General features: G+C 40.0%; 2 protein-coding genes across 3 annotated transcripts in view; one reads left to right on the forward strand and one right to left on the reverse strand.

Moving 5' to 3' along the window:
* The window catches only part of BMP6 (bone morphogenetic protein 6), a 156610-nt gene extending 154393 nt beyond the window's left edge, over positions 1–2217 (forward strand). For both annotated transcript variants that reach the window (XM_039523155.1, XM_039523154.1), the window contains 2 exons: positions 20–130; positions 222–2217. In XM_039523155.1, the coding sequence (XP_039379089.1) occupies positions 20–130; positions 222–371 (261 nt within the window). In that variant the 3' untranslated portion in view covers positions 372–2217. The remainder of the gene's footprint in view (positions 1–19; positions 131–221) is intronic.
* The window catches only part of TXNDC5 (thioredoxin domain containing 5), a 40928-nt gene continuing 19963 nt past the window's right edge, over positions 2067–23031 (reverse strand). Inside the window, exons 5-10 of the mRNA XM_039523156.1 lie at positions 17355–17470; positions 14842–14928; positions 11157–11297; positions 8936–9018; positions 3819–3948; positions 2067–3267 (exon numbers count right to left, since the gene is read on the reverse strand). Of these exons, the coding sequence (XP_039379090.1) occupies positions 3145–3267; positions 3819–3948; positions 8936–9018; positions 11157–11297; positions 14842–14928; positions 17355–17470 (680 nt within the window). The 3' untranslated portion in view covers positions 2067–3144. The remainder of the gene's footprint in view (positions 3268–3818; positions 3949–8935; positions 9019–11156; positions 11298–14841; positions 14929–17354; positions 17471–23031) is intronic.

Raw genomic sequence — 23031 nt, forward strand, 5'->3', positions numbered from 1 at the left:
TGTTTATTTCCTAACAAAGGATTGGATAATTGCACCAAAAGGCTATGCAGCAAACTACTGTGATGGAGAATGTTCTTTCCCACTCAATGCACACATGAATGCCACCAATCATGCCATTGTACAAACTTTGGTGAGTATATAGAAAGACTTGTGCTAAACTACAAGTGAAGTTGGAGATCAGATTAGTTGGTACAATCAAATTGTTTTCTTTTTTTAAACAGGTTCATCTTATGAATCCTGAATACGTTCCCAAACCCTGTTGTGCACCTACCAAACTAAATGCCATATCAGTTCTTTACTTTGATGATAACTCGAATGTCATTTTGAAAAAATATAGGAATATGGTAGTAAGAGCATGCGGATGTCACTGACACACAAACATTTTCACCCAGACCTACTGTGCAATTCTACCATGAACTTCTAGATTATACCTACCTGACCTTGGAGAAAGTCAACAAAGGCGCATCAGAGGAAGCAGCAGGGTACTTCTTCATTGATATGTACTCAACTTTGTAATGGGAACAGGTGCTGGATTTAAAAAAAAAAAAACAAAAAACTGATCTACAGCATGGCAGCCTCTCTGATCTGCAAAAATGAACTGTAAGGCTTGCAAAAACGAAATCCATCCCTACAAATTTTGTTAGCTTCAATCATTCCCTGTATGGTATTAAACTCCCCTGAGAGTAGCAGAAACTTAAAACAGGAGCTTGACCTTGTCAGTTGGTCAGTCTGCACTTCAGTTTTACCAAACCACCATCTGCTACATGTAAGCCTTGAAAAAGTGTCTCCTGTAGACAAAAAGCAAAGCTGTAGTAGTAAAATATAGAAATTATGCTTTTAATACCTTACCATCATGCATTTTATGTTGGACAACCCCAATGTTAGGAAGTGCCTTCTATTTAATAGTTGCTACATCAGTATGAGTGGCTTCTTCCAGAAGCCAACTTGATAAAGAGCAACGTCAGTTGTGCCAAAGGAAGCCTTTGACCCTCTGCATTCTCCAAACACACATGCTGAACCATAGACTTGACTAGATATTTAACTGCACCATGTATTAGTTACATAAGGACAAAGCCACTCCCTGCCTGGTTTCTTGAGATGAATGTTCCAACTAGGCAGTGAATTTATAGATTTGTTCTTGTGCAGCTTCCCACCTTGTTTAGATTCTATAACTCCTGCACGATGCATCCACTAAGCCTGTTCTGTTTTATTCCAAACGTTCTTTGCTCCTCAACTGTACCACCACAGAGGCAGCTGCAATCAGGACAATTCTACAACTTAAGTTTATACAGAAATTTGGAAGCAGCTCCTGTGTTGGAGAGTGGACATATTAGTGAAGATGCAGTTTATGTAAAACTATCTGGCCAAAAAGGAAATCGCATTTAAGAAGTTGGTTTAAAGGGTATATTCACATTTTAGCCATAGCTTCTAATAGATTAGTTTTATTCCCAATGCTAATAGTAACAATGAATTTTCTGATCAATGTTAAACTTGTATTACATGCACTTACCTCTAACTCTTGCATTTAAAAAAAGCTTCTTGTAAATACAAGCTATAATTTATTGCAGTTGTCATCATTGTGCTGTAACATTTATAGAAAGACTGGGCTTTTTTAAAAAAAGTTTTTATTTAGAAAGTCTCAGTGTAAACAATTGTACTACTTTGATTTTATACAAGAAACTCATGAGCCAAAGCTGGGGCTACTCATGAGATTGTGCTTCACAAGAGTTTTAAAAAACATTAATAAAGGCTTCCTTTAAGGCAGATGTCTATACATTTTATCTAATACATCTGCCATACAATAGTTAGCCCTCATTGTACACTTTCCATGCTTACCCAATTTTAGTTTGAACAGAACCTGTGGTCCTTGCCAGAAAGAGTAAGTTACTGATTTAAAGAGAATTTTCACTATTACATATGGACACAAAACAACAACTTGACTTAGAGCAAAGTGCTGACATATGAAATTCACAGAGATGTCAATGAATTTTGATGCATGAATGAGGGCAGAATTTAGCCCTTTAGAAGAAAAGATCAGCTACATTAGCAAACTAACGGTGTCTGCATTGTAAATTCTTTGGCTTTAATGTATTAGAACACCTCACACAATCAGGTAGGTCATCATTCAAGGCAACAATGTGTATGGTCCTCCCATTCAAAGGTAGCAACAGGAACTGAATTACAGTGGTATTGAAGAAGAGTTTTGCTTCTCATTTTAAGGAACAAGAAACACTTTTGAAGTATCAATCTGCTTATTAAATAAACCCCATGAGTTCAGCTGCTCCTGCTGCTTAAGTCAGATGAGTGGTTCTAGCAGTAAACTGGGGCAAGATAAATATGGTACAGAAAATTATTTGCAACCAGTTGTTTCTAAATGTGTTAAAGAGGTAGACATCTCTTGGAAAATAATGAAGTGGTTGTTATGATAGCATCCTCTCCTCTAGCAGTGAAGAGAAGTGTCCTGTTTGAACTGTTATAAAATCCCCCATCTCCTATGGCATCAGTAATATTCAGGCACATAGTAAAAGTACCACTACTTTCATTATGGCTAGGGCCTCCCATGACTAGAGAAATATGAACAGGAAACAAGCAGCTAGCAGTGGCCTGGTATCTTCCAAAGGGGTGTGTTTTCTTTTTCAACCTCCCAATTTTTGACCAGCTGCTATATTAAGACAGAGTTTTTAGCTTCAGTTGAAAAGGCAACATTTATTAATACAGCTGTGGCTTGCACCTTTCTAGTAACGGTGAGCACTTTATAAGCTGTACTTTGGTAGCAAGCCTTTACCCAAATTCAAAAATAGTTTACCCAGTCCCTTAACTTGATTTTCCTCATCTATTTTAGGCTCAAAGGAAACCATTTATATCTCAACAGGGAAGGTAGAAATGTAGTAATACTAATGCTGAAAATACTCAATTTGCACAGTAACTACTTGTTACCAGTTTTCCTTGACAAACAATGAAAAAGTCAGTACGGTGTGGCTTTAAAACACACACACAAGGAAGATACCACAAGTCAGTACATTCAGTTTTCAAAAACAACAACAAAAAACCAACCCCGCCCTTTGAAAATCAATAACATTAACTTGATTTAACTCTCCCCATTAGTGTACAAGAACAGTCAGGGCAGAAGTATCCATGTGTGTTTTACAATTCATCCCTTGCCTGACGCAAAACAAACTTATGCAGCGTTTCAAGATCTCTGGCTCCATTGTGTTCACTGACTTTCTCCCCTGCTCGGAAAAGCAACAGTGTTGGATAACCGTTCACCTTTAAGGGGGGGAAAAACAAAAACCAAAACCATGTCACTTCAGTAGCATCCTTACAACACCAGCAGCCACCCTAATGACTAGGGGCCAAACCCCAAACACTATGCTTAGCAGTGCTTAACTTTAGGCCCTCTGCCAACAAGTGGAATGAACAGCCCTGCGTTAGGCACCCAGTACATTGCTGGGGAGAGTTGAGTACCTAAAAAAAAAAAAGAACTGAGCACACTAAGGCATTCAAATCCCTGCTCTGCTCTCTTCATCTCCCAGATGAGTGCCCTAACCACTGCAGTAGGTCTCTCTCTGTTGCCTATTGAAGCTTTTCCACTTTGTATAAGATGTTTAAATACTCACTAGCACAGGGACTTTCCTAACCACCAGGTAACCATCCCTCTCTTTTCCCCCCTGCACGACAAGAGTAACTTCTGACGTGAGTGCGGCGACAGGATCACTAAATTTACAGTGAACTGCCACCTGGGCCAACTACTGAAGACTTCAACCTGGGGTACAAATTATTTAAGATTATCCAATTAATTTTAAACCATCCACACTTACAGAAAATCTGTTGCAGACGTTACGTTCGATGGTGCAATCTACTTTTGCTATTTTGACATCTGTCAAACCTGGAAATTGTTCTTTGGAGAGGTTCTCCCAAGTTGGAGCCAAGTTCTTACAGTGACCGCACCTAGAAACAAACAGGCATGTGTTCAGCAGACATCTTCCAGTGTAGGCCCTAGCTGCTTTATCACGACAGCCATACAATGTGCTCTCTCCTTAATGATACGGGCCAAAATGACAATTATGTGAGTAAGTGGACAGGGTGGATCACTGGTGTATTTGAAATAAGCCAGATGATCTGAAGGTTAAAATAATTTCTGGCTTTTATGTAGTCTCTTCTGGTACAGTATTATATGAAATAGCGTATTAACATCTCTCACCCACCAGAAGCTTGTGAAAGCAAACATGAAAAAGATCACAGATTATATTTAAATAAAGTTGCTTGTATCAAGCCACAAACTGTTACATTGTTTAAAAGGTTACACTTCTAAAGTTTTAAATAAGCTACTAGGCATGTACAGTACATTACCTCTCTCCACCATGTCACTTCCCCTTCTCCCACCAAAGCTAACCCAAGACACTGACTGATTAGTCACGTCTCAAGGGGTGTGTCTGTTTTTAAGTCATATTGCACAAAATTTATGACATGAGACTTCTGTTTTCTTGGCAAAAGTTTTTATCCCAACCCCACCCCCCCCTTTTAATAATGTAGCCTCCTGGCACTATAAAATTGAAGTTCCTATATTAATGCTAATGAAAAATGCATAATATTTCTTAAACTCTAAACTCAGCAATAAAGGGGACTCGAGTAGCTTAACGTATTTTCCATCTTAAATTTAACCTTCCTGAAAACTAAAAACAATCCTTCACACATTAGCTTTGTCCTCTTTGCAAAATTGATTCTCTTCTCTACCACCATCCTCAGGCAAGTCGCATAGCATTTACTTCGGTTGTCGTTTTTACCACTACCACTGTACATATTGGCTAAATCTGGAAACAAGTAGTTTGTTTGCCTGTGATTTTTGCTTTCTACAGACAAACGTAACATACTGGCCAGATTCTGATCTGCATTACACAGTTGTATATTTAGAGTAACTCCATTCAAGTGAGACTTAGAGTGGACAGGTATATGGCTGATTTACACCACAATTATTAATTTGCACTATCATAACAGTAGAATGTGGTCCTCTAGATGTAGGTTTTATATAAAAGTCTTTACATTAGATTTTATTTTAAAAGTAAAAACAAAACAAAAAAAAACCACAATAGCCACCACCAGACTATTACAGTATTTTGTTCAAATTTTGAACTTTAATTCTATAGTGCCTCCAAGAAACAAATCCCTAAAAAAAAGCACTTTAGAATGTAAAGATCTATGCATTGCTCATTTTGTTCTGCCTCAATTGCTCCTTAGGTTGGTGGTTACAGAAGCCCATGAGTATCTTAAGGCTTGATTCAGGCATCGACAAAGATGGTGACAAGTCTCTGCTAGAGTTTTCATTCTACAATTCAGAAAACAAGTATATAGTTGAACTCTGCTGTTAATATACACTGAGTGTAAAAGCATTACTGACCACGCACAAAAACAATTAAGACAAGATGGTCTCATACCTACCGTGCAACTTAATGTTAATATTTACCTAAAATAAACTGAAGGGCAAAAGTAGATCTCAACCTAATAGTATTTGCTTAGCCAAACATAAATTAATCTACTTGGAAAGGAAAAAGGTTATCTATATACAATGAACTACAATTGTATACACAGACATGATTTTTGAGCTAAGAATAGGATACCAACTACATGAATGTAGCAAACAGTTTCCTAAACTGCAACTCTGTGATAACCAATCTATCCTCTGGCAGCAGCTAATAGGTTGATTCTTTGTAAAGTATGTTTAATACACCCTTCCTCAACTGCCATCTGGCATTCTTCTGGAGTTTGCCCCATCTACCAGTGCCCTTTTTAGAATCCAGTGAGAAGAGGGGAAGGTATTTAAAGTGCAGTTCTACTCTGAAAAGTAACTAAAAAGGGCTTATTGGGATTCCACTTTTGTGTCTCAATTCTCTTTATATTGAGTTCAGAAAACTAATTCCCAACCCTGCAAATTACATCTGGGTTCTGAATCATCAAGCCAGATTCTTTCCTCCTTGTGCATTGTAGCCTGTAAAAGGTTGTGTAGGCAAAATCTGGTCCAGTGCAACCTCATCTGCCTTCAGTGGCGCTGCACAGGTATAAGTTGAACAGTAGACAATTCCACTTATGACAAATAGAATTCACCTCATTTCCTCTAGCTGCATTGAGTCTACAGTGATGAGTAAAAAAGCAGTTCATTTTTGACACCGAAGTCTGCAAGTTATTTTACAGAACCCAAAGTATGCCAAGAATCACCACTGTATAAAAATTACTGTACTGCCCTGTAAGCTTACAATCTGGTTTCAGACAAGATACAAGAAAGCAGCAACAGAGCATGCTGGGAATGAGCACAGAAGGCAACACAGCGAAGGCAAGCACTGTTTTTTAGTATACAAATATCTATATTAATACTGAATAGACATAAGAAGCTGATCTTTTGAATAAGAAAAAGCCATGACAAGTCTTCTAGCAGTTCTACTCTGATTTTACAATTTAATTTACTGTGTTTCTCTTCTCCCCCCAGAGTATCTCTCATGCATAATAGGGTAAAGGTGGCCCTCTAGCAGAAGCACCCCATCACTCTCAGCCTGGCTCAGGGGTAGTAGCTCTCACACATCAGGGTCAGTAGATTATGGATCCCACACCATGACTTGGGCTCACAGCCAGGACTGAAACTGCAGTGTAAAAATAGGGAATAGTGCCATGCTGAGAGGCGTGATCACTCACTCTGCTAGGTACAAATTAAAAATTCCATGTTGCTATTCTTACCATTTACAAAAAGTATTTCCTCATCTCAAGATAAGCCACAGTAAAATCTGAGATTGCTGAGCATATTAAATTGTTGGTTGCATTTGCCTAGTACTGCTGCACTACATATGGCTAACTTACTGCTCTGAAATACTAGCACTTCAATACAAAAAGTATAACCGTTTTCTATTCCTTCACCCCTTCCTGTTCAATAAATCTTGGGGGTTAACAGGAGGATGTCTGAGGAAATCTGAACTACACTGTCTTCTGCACACAATGACATTCAGCTTTTTCCATCTTTTCCAACATAGCCAGTGAGGTGGAGCCCACTAACAGATTGGGGTAGGAAGGAGAGCTAGCTGCCTGAGGCTCAATCTAGATATGGCTGAAGTTTGTAGGTTTGTGGAAGAAAGTAATGAAATTGTCACTCCTGTTGGGTGCGGGGAGGAGTGATATGTTTGTTACACAGGTTTGCAACATTGGGGTCTTGTTGCATGTACCAGCTGTGCTGGGCATTCCAGTAATAAGCAGATACCAAATATAAATTAATCATTTGGGAATTTTCCCACTACATGCAGACTAGCGTTGCCAACTTTCTAATTGTACAAAACCGAACACACTAGGTCTCACCCCCTTCCTTGAGGCCCCGCCCCCAATCACTACATTCCCCCTCCCTCAGTGGCTCGCGCTTCCTCACTCTCCCTCACTTTCACTGGGCGGGGGTTGGGGTGCAGGAGAGGGTGGGCTCTAACTGGGGACGTGGGGCTCCAAGGTGGGGCCAGAAATGAGGGGTTCAGGGTGTAGGAGGGGGCTCCAGTTTGGGAGGTGGGGCTGAGGGATTCAGAATGCAGTAGGGGGCTGAGGGTTGAGGCAGGGGATTGGGGTGTGTGCTGGGAATGTGGGATTTGGGGTGCAGGAGGAGGCTCTAAGATGGAGGGGTGGGGCCGAGGGATTTGGAGTGGGGGAGGGGGCTGCAGGTTGAGATGTGGGAGAGGGTGAGAGCTCTGGGATGGGGCCAGGGATGAGGGGTTGGGGTGCAGGAGGGGGTTCCAGGCTGGGGCCAAGGAATTCGAAGTGCAGGAAGGAGCTGTGGGTTGGGGTGCAGGTTCTGGGCTGGGGGTGCAGGAGGGGGCTCCAAGTTTGGGGGGGCAGAGGGGGTTGGGGTGCGGGCTTTCTTTAGGCAGCTCACGGTCAGCGGGGCTAAGGCAGGCTCCCTGCCTGTCCTGACTCTGCACTGCACCCTGGAAACGGCCAGCGGGCCGGGGTCCTAGGCTGGGGGGACCCAGGAGGCGCCGCACACTGCTCTCGCCTGCAGGTTCCCCCCCACCCCCCGCCCCAATTGGCTGTGGTTCCTGGCCAATGGGAATGTGAAGTCAGTGCTCAAGTTGGGGCACGGAGCCCCATGGGACACCCCCCCCCCCAAGAGCCGGACCTACTGGCCACTTCCATGGTGCAGCGCGGTGCCCCACGACAGGTAGGGATTAGCCTGCCTTAGCCCTTCTAATGGCCCAGTCGGTGCTGCTGACTGGAGCCGCCAGGGTCCCTTTTCGACCTGGCATTCCAGTCGAAAACTGGACACCTGGCAACCCTAATGCAGCCTTCACCACGGTCATCCATGCTGGTCACATCAAGGGTGGGTTACTGTAACTAACATGCAACTTCACCTTAAGACCACCTGGAAATTGCAGCTAGTTCTGCACTCTAGTTACAACATATTAAATAGGACTCCAGTAGCAGCACATTATACCTATGCTCCATGATCTGCACTGACTCCCAATTGAATTCCAGGTGAAGTTTCTAACCTCAGACGTGCTAAACAGTTTGGGCCCTGCTCTGATGCAGAAAGCACCTCTCTCCTTGTGTGAGTCCAAGAAAACTAAGAGGTGCTCAAGCAACAGCCAGTTTAAACCAAGTCAAGGCATTCTTAGGTGGTGAGTCTTCAAAGGAAATGTCACTTCCCTCCTTTCCCCTCATGTCTGCCAGAGTCTGGATTTGATTCTGGGTATGCAGCAAGGGGGGTTTTGCCAGTCTTTTTTGGGGGACGATAGGAGAATTTTGTTGCCACTCTGCTTGTTTATAAATATTTAATTATTCAAGCTTTGTACACAAGTTAAGATTTAATACATTTTATATATCTAAATACAAATTATATAGGAGCACAAAACCCACAACAAACAATGAATAAAAAGCTAAGTACCAATAATTCAGGACAATTTATACGAAAACTACTTACCATGGCGCATAGAATTTAATAAAGGTAACCCCTTTAGCAATGGTTTGGTCAAAGTCTTTTTCAGAGAGAGACAGGACAGTAGCCTGTCAAGAGAAACACAAGTCAAAACCGTATAAGAAGTCCGTCCTTTGAACGCCTGAAATATGTTAAAGAGAAACTCACAAGCCTGTTGCTGTCACTACCACAATATCTATTCAATAAGATTAGCAGTGTATGCCACTGCTAACCCCCAAATGACATCTTTCTCTTATATGCAAAGAAACTAAAATATTTCAAGGTCATTTTCACCCATTTTTTGAAAAATGCAGTGTACCCAAATATATAACTTTGTAGTATCTGAAAGGCTAAGTGTCTAGCAGCTACTGAACCTTCAACTTCATTTTCACATGCTGTCATGCAACTTCCTATGGAATCACTGAGCTAACAATTAGTCTGAAGGGTTAAAAAAAATACGAATGTGTGAATTAAATGAGCTATCTAGGCTATTCTGAAAATATCTTTAAAAGCTCTCCTAGTGTGTTGTTACTTTATGTAATGTAAATAGACCTGTCACTAGAAAAACATTTGCATGTCAAGTGTAAAATGCAAACCCCTCACCAAGTATGGATTTCACACACGCTTTTTAGTAAGTGGTAGCTGAATGGTGGGAGGAGAGTGGTTAAAAAAAAAAACAAAAAAAAAACCGGACAGTATTTTGCTTATGTGTAGTCTAGTCATTTGAACTGACATAAAATTGAGTTCAGTCTACCAAATAAGAATTAAACTTCTGCTCTAAAAATTGTGTGTGGGAGAGGGCGGGCTTCAAATGAAAATTCAAATGGTAAGTCTGTGATGACTAACCATATCTACTTTCTATAAAAGCCTCAGGTTACAACTGGGAATAAATGAAAGAGGGAACTGACAATACTACTACTTACCCCAGTAAAAAAGGATCTTTTACTTTAAGAGAACAAAAATTAAAGAGGAAAAGACATCAATAAGTTTAATTAAAAAACTTCTCTGTATTTCTCATTTTTATATTAAAACAGTCAAATCTAAAATGAAAAAGTCAATTCACTAAAGCCCTATCTTAAATAGAACACAAATTCAACATTATAATAGTAAAGATATTGGGTAACAACATTTACAAAAAATACTGTTAGGTCATGAAACTACATGTAATTATTTTATTAAGCTTGATTTTATCTGAAAATTAGGTATTAAAAACTTCAACCTATAAATTACCAGAGGAACAAATAATCTCCCACATGTATTATAATTTTATATGTCCACTACCATCCCACATTTTGTGGACATAACAAACACTTATTTCGCAAACCATAAATATTATATAAACCGAATTTAGGCTGTACTTGTGGATGTTACAATTTCTCGATGATATTTGCACATTAGTTGCAATGAAACCCAAAGGTGAAAAGCAGAAGTATGTGGGTTTTTTATTTTTTTTAAGATAAAAACAAAGTGATGAAGTGAGACCACAGAGTACTAATGGATTTTTATTTTGCTTGGCAATCGGCATGACTCCCTGTAGCTCCAACACAAAATTAATGCAGTCATTCCAAACTCAAAACTTTTACTGCCATGATCTGCCACACTATCACATTCATGTTTCCCGACGCAAATCTTGCTCTTCCACCACCTTCTGTGGGATTTTCCCCCCTCCAGCCTTCCTTTCCCTATAAATACAGTATCTTTGTTTTTCAGATGCCCACCTGTTCCTGCTGTCTCTTTCCTATCTCAGGTCAGAATCCTGTTTGTGACAATCATCTCCACAACAACCAAATGTGATGTCACAAGGATTCTGACCATGTGAAAGACACACAAGGTGCAATTTAGTAGACAAAAAAAATGAAGTTCATTTTTAAAAATCTATCAATAGATGGATATACATGCAACTAGCTACACAATTTACTGTGACTATAATCACATATGGACAGATTTTTTTCTTCAGAGTTTTCCAATGCATCAGGTTAGTAAAAGCATCAGAAAGGCTTAAGGTTATACGTTCCTCAACAACAACTGCTAAACTACCATGTCTAATACTAACTTTATTAAAAGTTTTGCATGCAAACATTTTTGGCAAGGTTCACATAGTTATTGTTTACAGGTTACTAAGCTATCATTTTAGCCATCAAAAACATTGTGGTAAATGACAGGGAGTGGCAGCAGAGCTGTTGGTATAAAGATTTTTGATATAATTTTACAGCACAATACCACTTACCTCATCATGAGGGGGTTCTGCAGGCTGCTGTGGAACTTCAGATGGCTTATCAGCATCTGGGGCTCTCTCAGCATTTTGTAGCTGAGAATCAACATATTCCTTTAATGAATCCAAATCCCTCTTTCCTTTATACTGGTCAGCCTACAATTAATCAAACCATTTGTTAAAATACATATTGTTTAGCAAATAGAGCTTTCTGAAGTTTTGGATTTTATCTAAAAGAAATATGGTAAATATCTGTAATAGAGCATGTAATATGCATATTCAAAATAAAATGCTCTGTGATCTGTAAACATATGTACAGGACTAAGTTTACTCCAAGGATTCAGAAATTGCCATGGAATCCTTCCCTTGTACTTTAGAACCTAAACTTTCATTTAAAAGAAAGTTTTGAGATTTTAAAAAGTAGCTGACTAAAGTAAAACATGGAATTAGGAGCACTCAAAATCTTGGTCCCTCATTTCTAAAAGAAGTTAGCTTATGTTTCTAGCTCTCAGGGTCACAAAGATTATCTTCAGTGTGTAAACACAGTGTAAGAAAAAATACAGCAAACTATCAGATTTAGTCTCTATGTTTTAGTTTGAACTGTTGTCACTGTGTTCTGTTGGTTAACTCTAGTACTTCCTTTGACAAGGCTTCAGTTTTGGAATCTCAATAAGTCCCAGAATTCTTTGGGGTCAATTTCAGCCCTCTCAGGTGTGAGCTATGAGATGTACCTCAGATTTGGAATATCTTTTCAAGGTACTGTTTACAAACTTTCCTACACCTTCTGAGAGTGAAACAGACATGTCTCTTTAGTCATCTCCTATGCCTTTGATGAACACTGCAGACCTCGTATCTTTGCCATTTATATGGTCTATGCCCAAATAGCTGTGGCTTCTTCTGTCCCTCCTCCCATACCGTCAGTCCAAACCAGGGAGATCAAAGATCACATGAGAAGTCTGTACCTGCTCATTCTTATCCATTTCAGCAGGGCAGAGCTCTGCCCATTTTTTCTCCTCCACCACCCTTGGAGACCTTATCTACCTCTTTCCAGTACTGATGACATGATGCCAAATTTCTATTATGAGGAGGAAGATGACAACAACGATGGAGACAATGCTCAACTGGCTGAAGCAGTTCCTCCCTTATTGAACAGTATTATGATCTTCCCATTGGACAACTATAAAATTTTCCAGGAGTTGCTGGGTAAAATGGTTGGAAGTTTTATTTCTGGATGTCATACTTGTCCAAAAAAACATCTTTCTGATTCTGAGGGGAGTCCAGCATGAGGGAATAGCATGATGTTGATAAAGGCCAACTTGACCTTGCCAGAGATCTGCAGTTCACCAGGGCAGTGGCTAAAAAGGAGACTCATCTTTATCAAGCATAGAAGCAAATTTTTTTTTTCTTCTTAGCCTCTGGTTTTGGAAGCAGCTGAAAGGTCCAAGGGAATAGGAGTAACTTTATCTTCACTAATGGATAAGTAGGTCAAAAAATAGACCCATCTTGTCACAAAAGCCTACTCTGAAGTGACCATAGCTCTTTGTAATGTCATTAATGTTTGGTGGTCCTGATGAAATACACTATTATTTGAGGACACTAAGAGTCTCTCTTGGGACAACAACATAAAGCATCTTGGAAAATTGTTTTGGAGGGTCAGAAAGTTCCCTTGTGCTTAAGAGCCTTTGCTGTGTTGGTCTCTGAACATAAAAACGGCCTGTACTGGGTCAGACCAAATGTCCATCCAGCCCAGTATGCTGTCTACCAACAGTGGCCAATGCCAGGTGCCCCAGAGAGAGTGAACCTAACAGGTAATGATCAAGTGATCTCTCTCCTGCCATCCATCTCCACCCTCTGACAGACAGAGGCTAGGGATACCATTCCTTACCTATCCTGGCTAATAGTCATTAATGGACAACCTCCATGAATTTATCTAGTTCTCTTTTAAACGCTGTTATAGTCCCAGCCTTCACAACCTGCTCAGGCAAGGAGTTCCACAGGTTGACTGTGCACTGTTTGAAGAAGAACTTCCTTTTATTTGTTTTAAACCTGCTGCCCATTAATTTCATTTGGTGGCCCCTAGTTCTTGTATTATGGAAACAAGTAAATAACTTTTCCTTATTTACTTTCTCCACATCACTCATGATTTATATACCTCTATCATTTCCCCCTTTAGTCTCTTCTTTTCCAAGCTGAAAAGTCCTAGCTTCTTTCATCTCTCCTCATATGGGACCCATTCCAAACCCCTAATCATTTTAGTTGCCCTTCTCTGAACCTTTTCTAATGCCAGTATATCTTTTTTGAGATGAGGAGCCCACATCTGTACGCAGTATTCAAGTGGGCGTACCATGGATTTATATAAGGGCAATAAGATATTCTCCGTCTTATTCTCTATCCTCTGCTGTTAGGGCTGTGGAGACAGCAGTCAGCTTAAATCACCCTTCCCAGCTGTAGTTCTCCCTCCAGAAGTTCAGAATCTTCATTTCTGCTCTGTTACAGGCTTTGATGACCACCGTGGTGATTATGCTCCACAAAGATTCACATCCTTACCCCAAACTTTTTACTTAAGGTGGTTGTTGGCTAATTTGCACTGCAACACAAACCCTCTAGTTTTCTTCCTAATACCAGTTACTTGGGGGAAATAGATGCGTAAACTTGACACAGAGTGATAACTTATTTAGGTGCAATGAAACCCATTAGAAAGTTACCTAGGCTGTTCACAGTCTTTTCTGATAGTCTAGAAATGAAATGAAAGACTTCGGAAATGGGTTATTCTTTGAGTTTAGACTTGTTGCAATAGAGTTGATGTCTTCCTGAATAACAAGTTTAGAGCTCATTCCACTAGCTCTAAGGCAGATTAATTTAATAGACTATGTAAGCATGACTTAATTTGTAAAGCTAACACTTTCAGCTCTATTCATATGCAGCACTATTCTCACTAATTTGAATCTTACTCCAATGCTTGAAAGCAGTTCCACGATTCTTGTTTAATTAGTCCTCCTTTAGAGTTACTTCTGGTAAATCTCCCAAATGTGAAGATCTGCAGAGGCAATTCTCTTAGGAGGAAAATATTACTTACAGTAAAGCTTATTTGGTGCTGTTCAAATGCGTTGGCTCTGCAGATCTGCACTCCTCATTTTCCTAACCTCTTCCAGGTCCTTCTTGCAATTCTTTGAATTTGGGCAACTGGAGCCACAGGATTCTGATAACATCATTTCAAATGTTCAGACTTGTGAACTCAACAGGCACTGCTCTGAGCTGATGACTCCAGGGCCATGCAATACCCATGAATGTGAATATGGAGAGGCAAAATTGGGGGATGGAGTGGGAGGAATTCCCTCTTTTAACTTTGTATTTTGTCTATTTCATCTGTATTTCCAGACACTTTTACATGTAAGGATAAAGTTGGAAGATGAAAATATACCCCGAGTTCTCTCACAAGTTGGTATGTTTTGAGATATCTATCCCTGGTTTTGGTTATTTGCAGACCAGGATGCACAACTATATTAGAATTTTATTATGGCACAAACAAAAGTCATCATTCCATCCCAAACACTGCTCCATTCATATCGTCTATCTTTACATCTCTTACAAAGAGGCTTTCAAATAAGCCAACTTCTCCCAACATGCAAGAACATTCTACAAGCCTGCTTGTCTTCACAGAGGAAGAAAGTTTGACCTTGTCCTGTATTTGCAGCCTCACCTTTTCACCATTCCTAAACCAGAGGAGGGTGGGATATCCACGAACTTGGTTTTCAGAACAGACTTCAGAATGTTGTGTACAGTCAACCTAGAGTTTAAAATAGTTATAATCATTCACTCATATGGAATAAAATCCATGCTGTTCCAAACATGGCATCATACTCTCTATATTTAATATCTCTCACTATGTATCTACAGAGAAAGGCAAGGTTTGTCAGAAGCTAATTGGAATAATTTACAAGTTTTGTCTTGAAAGCCATTTAAGTCAGTGTTCTAAATCTCTCTCAAGCCGCTCAGGGAGGGTAGAGGCAGAAGCAGAAAAGAACAAAGGCACTACGATTGATATGCTAGTTAGAACAAGCATTCAGTATTTGCAGAGTGAAAAAAATTACAACCTGGGCACCAGGACACCCAATACTCATACGTTAAGAGTTTGAAACCTAAATTTTCAGTAGAAGGATTTAGAGCGGCTCGGGTTTTTTTAAAATCATACTGGAGTACTCTGAAATCAGAAAGCAAAACAGCCAGTGACTTGACTTCAATGCAAGGGAAATTCCAAATGCTGAGCAACTGGAATTCAAATTAGATTCTAATTTTGCCACAAGCCAATTTGTAAGGACAGAGAGTACACAGGGATAAACGACCTGCGGTACAGCTGTGGATGGCCCAGGTCAACTGACTTGGGCTTGTGAGGCTAAATATTGCTGTGTAGGCATTTGGACTTGGGCTGGAGGCCAAGCTCTGGGACCCTCCTCCCCTCACAAGGTCCCAGAGCTCAGGCTCCAGCCCAAGCCCAAATGTCTACACAGCAATTTTTTTAGCCCAGGGCCAAAGCAGAAAGCTGAGCCAGCTGACCTGGGACAGCAATTTTTTTAATCCCTGTGTAGGCATACCCTGATTTACAAATCCAGTTAATAAGCAAATAAATATCTACATGTCACGTGCATGGTTCCAGCATCTGCTTGAGATAGCACTTAGATTTTTAAAGTTAACATTAGGAATTCTTTGCCACAGATCACTGAAGTGAGGACAACTAAGCAGACTACAGGCACAATGTAACAGGTGCTACTGACATTCACCTGGATTACATGAAGGTCATGTTTCCTGCTTACTTAGAGAATCACAGCCTGAGCCAAAACAAGTTTCCAATAGTTTCATGGCATCCTGTTACACAAAACTGGGTAGGCACTGAGACAAGACTAACTGCCTTTATTAGGGGAAAAAATGCTAAAACATGCAAGACAGAACACTGGATAAAACAGGACTTTTGAAAACAATGGATTTATAACTCTCTACATTAAGAGAGATTGGGTAATACTGTAGTAAGAACATACTTAAACCAAGCAATAACTGCACCAGATAGCTCACGCAAACATTCCAGATGCTCAAAAAGTAATCACTACATGCAGCATTTAATACATACAGATAATATCAAAGGACCAAAATCCTCTAGTACTTTATTCTGAGCAATCTCAGTTGTGTTGCCAGATTTCAAAACATTTAAATTTCTCAAAAGACTCACTCTGATCTACACCATAAGAAAAGTCTATTCTTACAGAGAGAAAGGAGAGACTGGCAGTTTCTTTGTCATTAACAGTTTTACTTGGAAATTAATGACAGCAGTCTTTAAATACCAAGTGAATACCTTTGAAGGTTTAAGAGTTTAAAAAAGTTAGTCTCTATACATTTAGCAGCATCAGATAACATTGAGGGATTCAGATTGTTAGACACCAGCATGACTTCGGCATGGGTCAGCAAATAAAGTGAGTAACTGCAGTTGCCAGACCACCTGCATACCTCTGCATAGAAGTCACTTCAGGAACAAATAATAAGCTCCCATGGTAAATACACCACAGAATCTGGTTATCATCCCTAAGGGAAATAGTAAAGCAGGACAAGATATCAGTTTTTAAGACAGAAGTCCCCCAGAACTCTATACTAATTTTTTTTTGTTGGGGGGTGGAGGGAGGATATGAATAGATGAGAAACAACGCATCATTAATGCCTTTACTGGGTCTAAAAATTACAAAGCTATCCAGTTGTATACAGCATACTGGAAGAGGAAGAGTAATTTTTACTACTGAAAATAAATCTTGAAATTTATGAAGCCCTGACAATAGACAAGGGCAGTGCAATACAAAAATCAAAACTGAAAGTATTCCTCTCATCATCTACTGTATTCTCCCTTTCTGTTCGTTCATACCTCTGAAACACAGTAATCTGGGTACAGACAAGTTTCTGGCATGCCTTTATTTAAAATGAATAGGTCTTGTCAATTCAGAGTTGTCCATCTCATCGGGATAAATAAAATATCTGGGTCCGTGTAGCATATAAGAGAAATAGCCAGCTCAAAATTAAAATGGGGTCTGTGAAGGTGAAGGTGATTTATCAAGTGACAAAACAGAGTTAATAAAGTTTTGCTTACAGACTATATAGGATGAGTAGCGTGCTACTTGACTAATGTATTCATCCAAAGGAGGTATATTTCCAGTTTAATAAGAGCTTTCAACCTACCTTGCCAATCTTGACAGTTTCAGAATGTTCAAGAACCGAGGCCAGCTGTTCCCAGGCTGGAGCCAAAGCCTTGCAGTGGCCACACCAAGGGGCAAAGAATTTGATAAAGTGATTACCTTTAAAAGGGGGGGGGGAAAAAAGGCTCAATTCATATGTACCTGAAACAGTGACTGTAATTAAAGACTAGCTATTTACCACCAATTATAAATTTATCATGGTATTTCCTAGCTTAAGTACAGGTAATTCTGAAAATATAATAGTAAAGATAAAATACTGTGGTGCAGTAACATTAATTTTTAAATGGTATCCATTGTACAGTACTTCACTTATATTTAGTTAGTTTGAAATGTCGTAAACTAAACTTGGCCACAAATATTTCAGGAGCTAGTGTTTCAATGTCATATCCAAGCACATCAGTGCATAGTTCATGTCTTTCCTCCATCCATACATCTTCACAAAAAACACTGCCAAAGTTAGATGTTTATTAAAAGCACAATAATTTTCATCTAACCATTTACTAAAATTTCTTATTCTAACGAGAATTCACGTGGGTCAGCTACACTGCTGAAGAGGGGAAAACAGCAGAAGGTCAAAAAGTAAACAGCATAATTTAAAGAGAAAGCTCAAACACTGAATACATTTCTAAATACAGAAGTGACTGCAATTCAGTTGCTATAAAACTCTATTTGAATTAACTCTCCTTCTTTCCCTGCATTGATCCTCTGTAATCTTCATGTTTGTGTTTATCTAAGTTAAAATTGCAAGCTCTCTGGGACAAGGACTTTTAAAATCTCTGTCATGTAATCCCGGTACATAGGGTCCGATGGGAACAAAACCTAAGAGATAAAGGAGTTCAGGAGAGCTGGCAATTTCTCAAGGAGACAATATTAAACGCACAACTGCCAACTATCCCAATGTAAGGAAATATAGGATGAATAATAAGAGGCCAACATGGCTCCATCAGGAGCTCTTTAATGACCTGAAAATAAAAAAGAAATCCCACAAAAGGTGAAAAATGGACAAATTACTAAGGAATACAGAAGAATAGCACAAGCATGTAGGGACAAAATCAGAAAGGCTAAGGCACAAAATCAGTTGCACCTAACAAGGGATATAAAAGGTAGTAACAAATGGTATTGTAAGTATATTAGGAGCAAGAGAAAGATGAAGTGTAGGTCCCCCACATAGAAGGAAAGGAGAGCTAATAATTAACGACATCAAGAAGGCTGAGGTATTTAATGCCTATTTCACGAAAAAGATTAATAGTGACCATATACTCAATGCAATTAATATTAACAAAATGGGGGAAGGAACACAAGACAAAATGTGGAAAAAACAGGTTAAAGAATACTTAGATAAAGAGCACTTGAGAAGGGTGAACATATTTCCTATTGTTAAAAAGGGGAAAAAAGGGGGACCTGGGGAATTATAGACCAGGCAGTCTAACTTTGACACCTTGAAAAAAATGAACAATCTATCAATTAGTAAAAGATACGAGGAATAGCTAGAGTTATAAGTAATAGCAAACATGGATTTGTCAACAACAAATAATTTAGACACATAGGAGTCTAAATCCCACTGGCTGTTGACGGGATTTAGACTTCTAAGTGCCTAGATCCCTTCTGAAAATTATATATAAGCTCCTAAATCAGTTAGGCATTGTGACAGCAAAGCAATGCCTAAATAACTTAAAAAAACTGGGCCTAAGTGCTTTAGGCTATGTCTACACTAGCACTTACGGCGGTATAACTTATGTAGCTCAGGGATGTGAAAAAGCCACCCCCCGAGCAATGTAAGTTACACTGACCTAAGCATCGGTATAGACAGCACTATGTTGGTGGGTGAGCATCTCCCAGTGACATAGCTACGCCACTCACGGGGCTGGAGCAGTAAAGCCGATAGGAGAGCTCTCTTCCCAATGGCTTAGAGAGCTTACAGTGGCATCACTGCAGCTCCTCTGCTGTAAACTCTAGTGTAGCCGTAGCAGTCGAGTCAGTAGCATGAAGCACTAACAACATCAAGGCAACTCCATATTAACATAGAATAGAAAGGAACTAAATACAGAGAAAAGAATGTCAAACGAAAGGATGGAAACCTCTTATAATAAATGAAGTCTTTTTCACTGCTTCCCCGATCCTTCCCTCACCCCACGCAAAGGCTCCTACTAACAGAACAACTTCACTATAAATGGAGATTCACTGTAGGCAAGCTCTACTGTAATTCCATTCTAGTTTAAATGTTTGAAAGAAAACTTGAGAGGCAGAGAGAAAGACTGATGAAAATAAGATTTATTGGTACAACTTTCTGTCTGGGATTGTTGCCTTTTTTATATTTTTACTCAATCAGTAGTCTCACTATTACTTTATAGTCTAGTTTCTTAACCAGGAACCATATAAACAAAGATCTAAAAAGTAAGGAATCTAATGACTCAGTCCAGTGGCTTTTTATCTGCAATGAACCTCTGAGTTGGCAAGTGCAGCAAATGTGCACACCACTTATTACTGCTGCCCCCTGTTCTCTTTTGTGGTCCATCAGCCATGAATAACTTGACATTTCACATCATTCTGTGTTGTCCCCATAAAATGATGAACAAGTGAAAGCTTCAATGTGCTTTAGCGTTTTAAAAACGGGTGAGAAATCGCACACAAAAACCAATGCCATTACCAATGCATATTTCAATCCTTACTGGAAAACTATCAATTTGTATTTTTTGTCCCGACAATACAAGAGTTTAATTAGTATGCGGTTTCCAAGCTGAAACAGTTTTTTTTTTTAAAGTTTACTAAGTAGACATTTCTCATTTAGAATAGGTAGCTAATGCAGTGATATAGATTGTACAATCAGAATTATTACTTTTTTAAATTCCAAAACTGCACCCAACAACAACAAAAACATATGGTGTATGCACAATGTTAGATATACAAAACTACAATAAAAGATTATTTAGTTTGCAAAACAAAGCACTCACAAGTTAGGAAATGCCAAATTTAAGAGTTGCCCATGTAACCTTAATTCTGCCCCCTTGTGTGTCTACCCTCTGCACTGAAGGAGACAGGCATCCAATGAAAAAAATACCATGTGATCATGTAATTAAAAACTGTCTTATAATGCAGTCTTAAATCTGGTATTTCCTCACTTTCAAGTACTGGACTTTGTATTTAAAAAAAGGTAAAAAACGTTATTTAGGTTACAATTTCTTAGGTTTTTGAAATCAATTGGAATCCAGAACTTTCAGCACTGCATTACAGACTGCTATCACTTGAACTATGGAAATAACTACATTACTTGGCAACAGAGGAAGGCTATTATCCCAAAATGAAGCATGGGGCTCAGGGTGTGCTAGGTCCAAGGGATGAGTGAGGGGAGCCCAGTCTGGCTCTCCCTTCCCCAAACTGGAGTTGGGGGAGTGCCTGACTCACGTGATAGCCCTAGAGGACAGGGATGGACTACTGGAGCAAGAGGCTGTGTTGGGGGTGGAGGGAGGAGAGGGCACCTGACCTAGCTCTCCTTCCATGACCACCCACTCTAGTGCTACCTGAATGGAATTCCATGGGACAAGAGAAGTCATCTCTCTAGCCCCAGGGTGTTGTCCGTGTTGAATTTCAAAGGCCTGTTCAAAACAAGGGAGGTGCTAGAGAGTTTCGTAAAGTTACAAGAATCTTTTATAATTGAAAGTGTATTATGCAACCTAAATATAGAATAAATATAAAATCTCTGAAGAGTCTATCCTCACTGAGCATATTGCAGCTCTGACATGTGACTGGACTCTGCATGCACCAGCCACTGAGCATGCTCTGGCACAGGGCAATGGGGCACAGAACAACTTTCCCTATAATGACTGCTCTGGCCCAGGGAATGGCAGGCACTAGAACTGAGAGCTGGGAACCTGCCTCTCTTGTGGTCCCAATGACTCAATCCTGCTAGCACCTAACCAGTGTAGGAAAGGAGGCCTTCTGATTTGAATGCAGATTGGACAAAAACTGGACCAGGGAGGAGGGAAAGGAGTAGACTTGCACAAAGAGTCTGGAAAGAGTAGGACTTGGAAGGGGGGGGGGGGGGGGGGAAATTATGACTGGATGCTGGAGACTGGAACTACCTGTGCAAGGAGACGGGGAGCCAGTAAAGGAAACATGGGGTGGAGACCCTGGGAGCTGGTGAGGGAAACTGGAGACAGGGGGAGACTGGGAACTACTTGGCTAGGCAAAGGAACACTGAGATGGGATGAGGGCTGTGGTGTATGGGGAGAGCTGAGGTTTGCTGAACCAAGATACTGGGACAAAAAGCCAGGGATGAGACAGAGAGAGAGACTGGAGGAGGAGCCCAGGAAGGGAGAGTGGAACTCAGAGCTAACTGAAGGGGAGGGGGCCAAGGAAAGACAGACTGGACAAAAAGCGGTGAGGTGGGACTGCTTAAGCAAGACGACTGGACTTGGGTATGCAAAGGGGCGGGGGGAGGCACTGGGAACCAGACAGCAAACAGAGAGGGGGGAAGCTAGGACTGATTAGGCAAGGAGAATGACACTGGAATGAGAAGCAGAGGCTATGTAGGGAAGAATGGGATTAGCATAAGAAGCCTGATCTGGGGAGAGACAGGAGTGGGGCAGGGCCGGATTAGAGGAGATGGGGCAGAAAAGGTCAAGCTTGCCAGAAATGAGCAAAAGAGTCTGTGTCCACTAGAGAACTCTCGCTTTCAGAGCCAGGAATGGAACCCAAGACTCCTGAGTCTCACTATTCCTTTGCAGTCAACCAATATCTGTGAAACCCACGGCAAAGTGTGTGTCTTATCCCCTCTAGTGCTGGGACACATATAAGATGACCACCTCCTACTGCTATCAGTTACTTGTTAGCTCAAGTGGCAGGAGTCTGTGTGGTGGATCTAAAGATTACAACTCTACCAATGAATCAAGTGAGTGTCAATATAATCCCACATGATGGAATTTCTGTTTTTTCAGTTTGCTTTTTTTAAATCCTAGGAAATTATACAGACAAAAACTATTAAAAGAACGTTAAGGTGCAAAGTCAACCACTAAAAATAAATAAATAAATAAAAATAATCAGAAAATCCCAGAATTAAGGTTGCCTGTGCAACCTTAATTCAGCCACCATGTGTGTAGGCATTATGATACAGTTTTAATTACATGATCACATACTATTTTTCCACAGGATGCTTGTCTCATTCAGTGCACAGGATGTACTTGCTCTAGGGATGAATTAGGGTTGTGGAATAAAAGAGGCTGTTGTCTGTAGGACCTCTGCTTCATTCATAGCAGAAGTTGGAATATATGTAGACTGTGTAGAATATGTACAGATAAATTAATGCTTGTGAAGCACTCAGATACTTTAGTGATGAGCGCCATACAAGAGCCAATGAGGAAATAAATAACTGTATTTCCATAGAAAGATTTGAATAATACGCAGTAAATAAAACCTAGAGACTCACACACTGAACCGTGAGCATAAAACAAAATAGTGCAAGGTGGCTCATTAATTGAGCACTGTGTACTAAATGAAGCTGGGATCCTGTGGGGGGAAAAATGGTAAGTCTTCAATTACATGATGGCGATCATAATGCATATGCACTAGAGGATGAATTTAAGATAGCTTGTGCAACCTTAATACTGCGATTGCCTAACTTCTGAGTTCTTGATTTCATAACCCTAATGTCTTTAATATATTTA

The sequence above is a fragment of the Mauremys reevesii genome, linkage group 2 (genome assembly GCF_016161935.1).
Source record: "Mauremys reevesii isolate NIE-2019 linkage group 2, ASM1616193v1, whole genome shotgun sequence".
NCBI lineage: Eukaryota > Metazoa > Chordata > Testudines > Geoemydidae > Mauremys > Mauremys reevesii.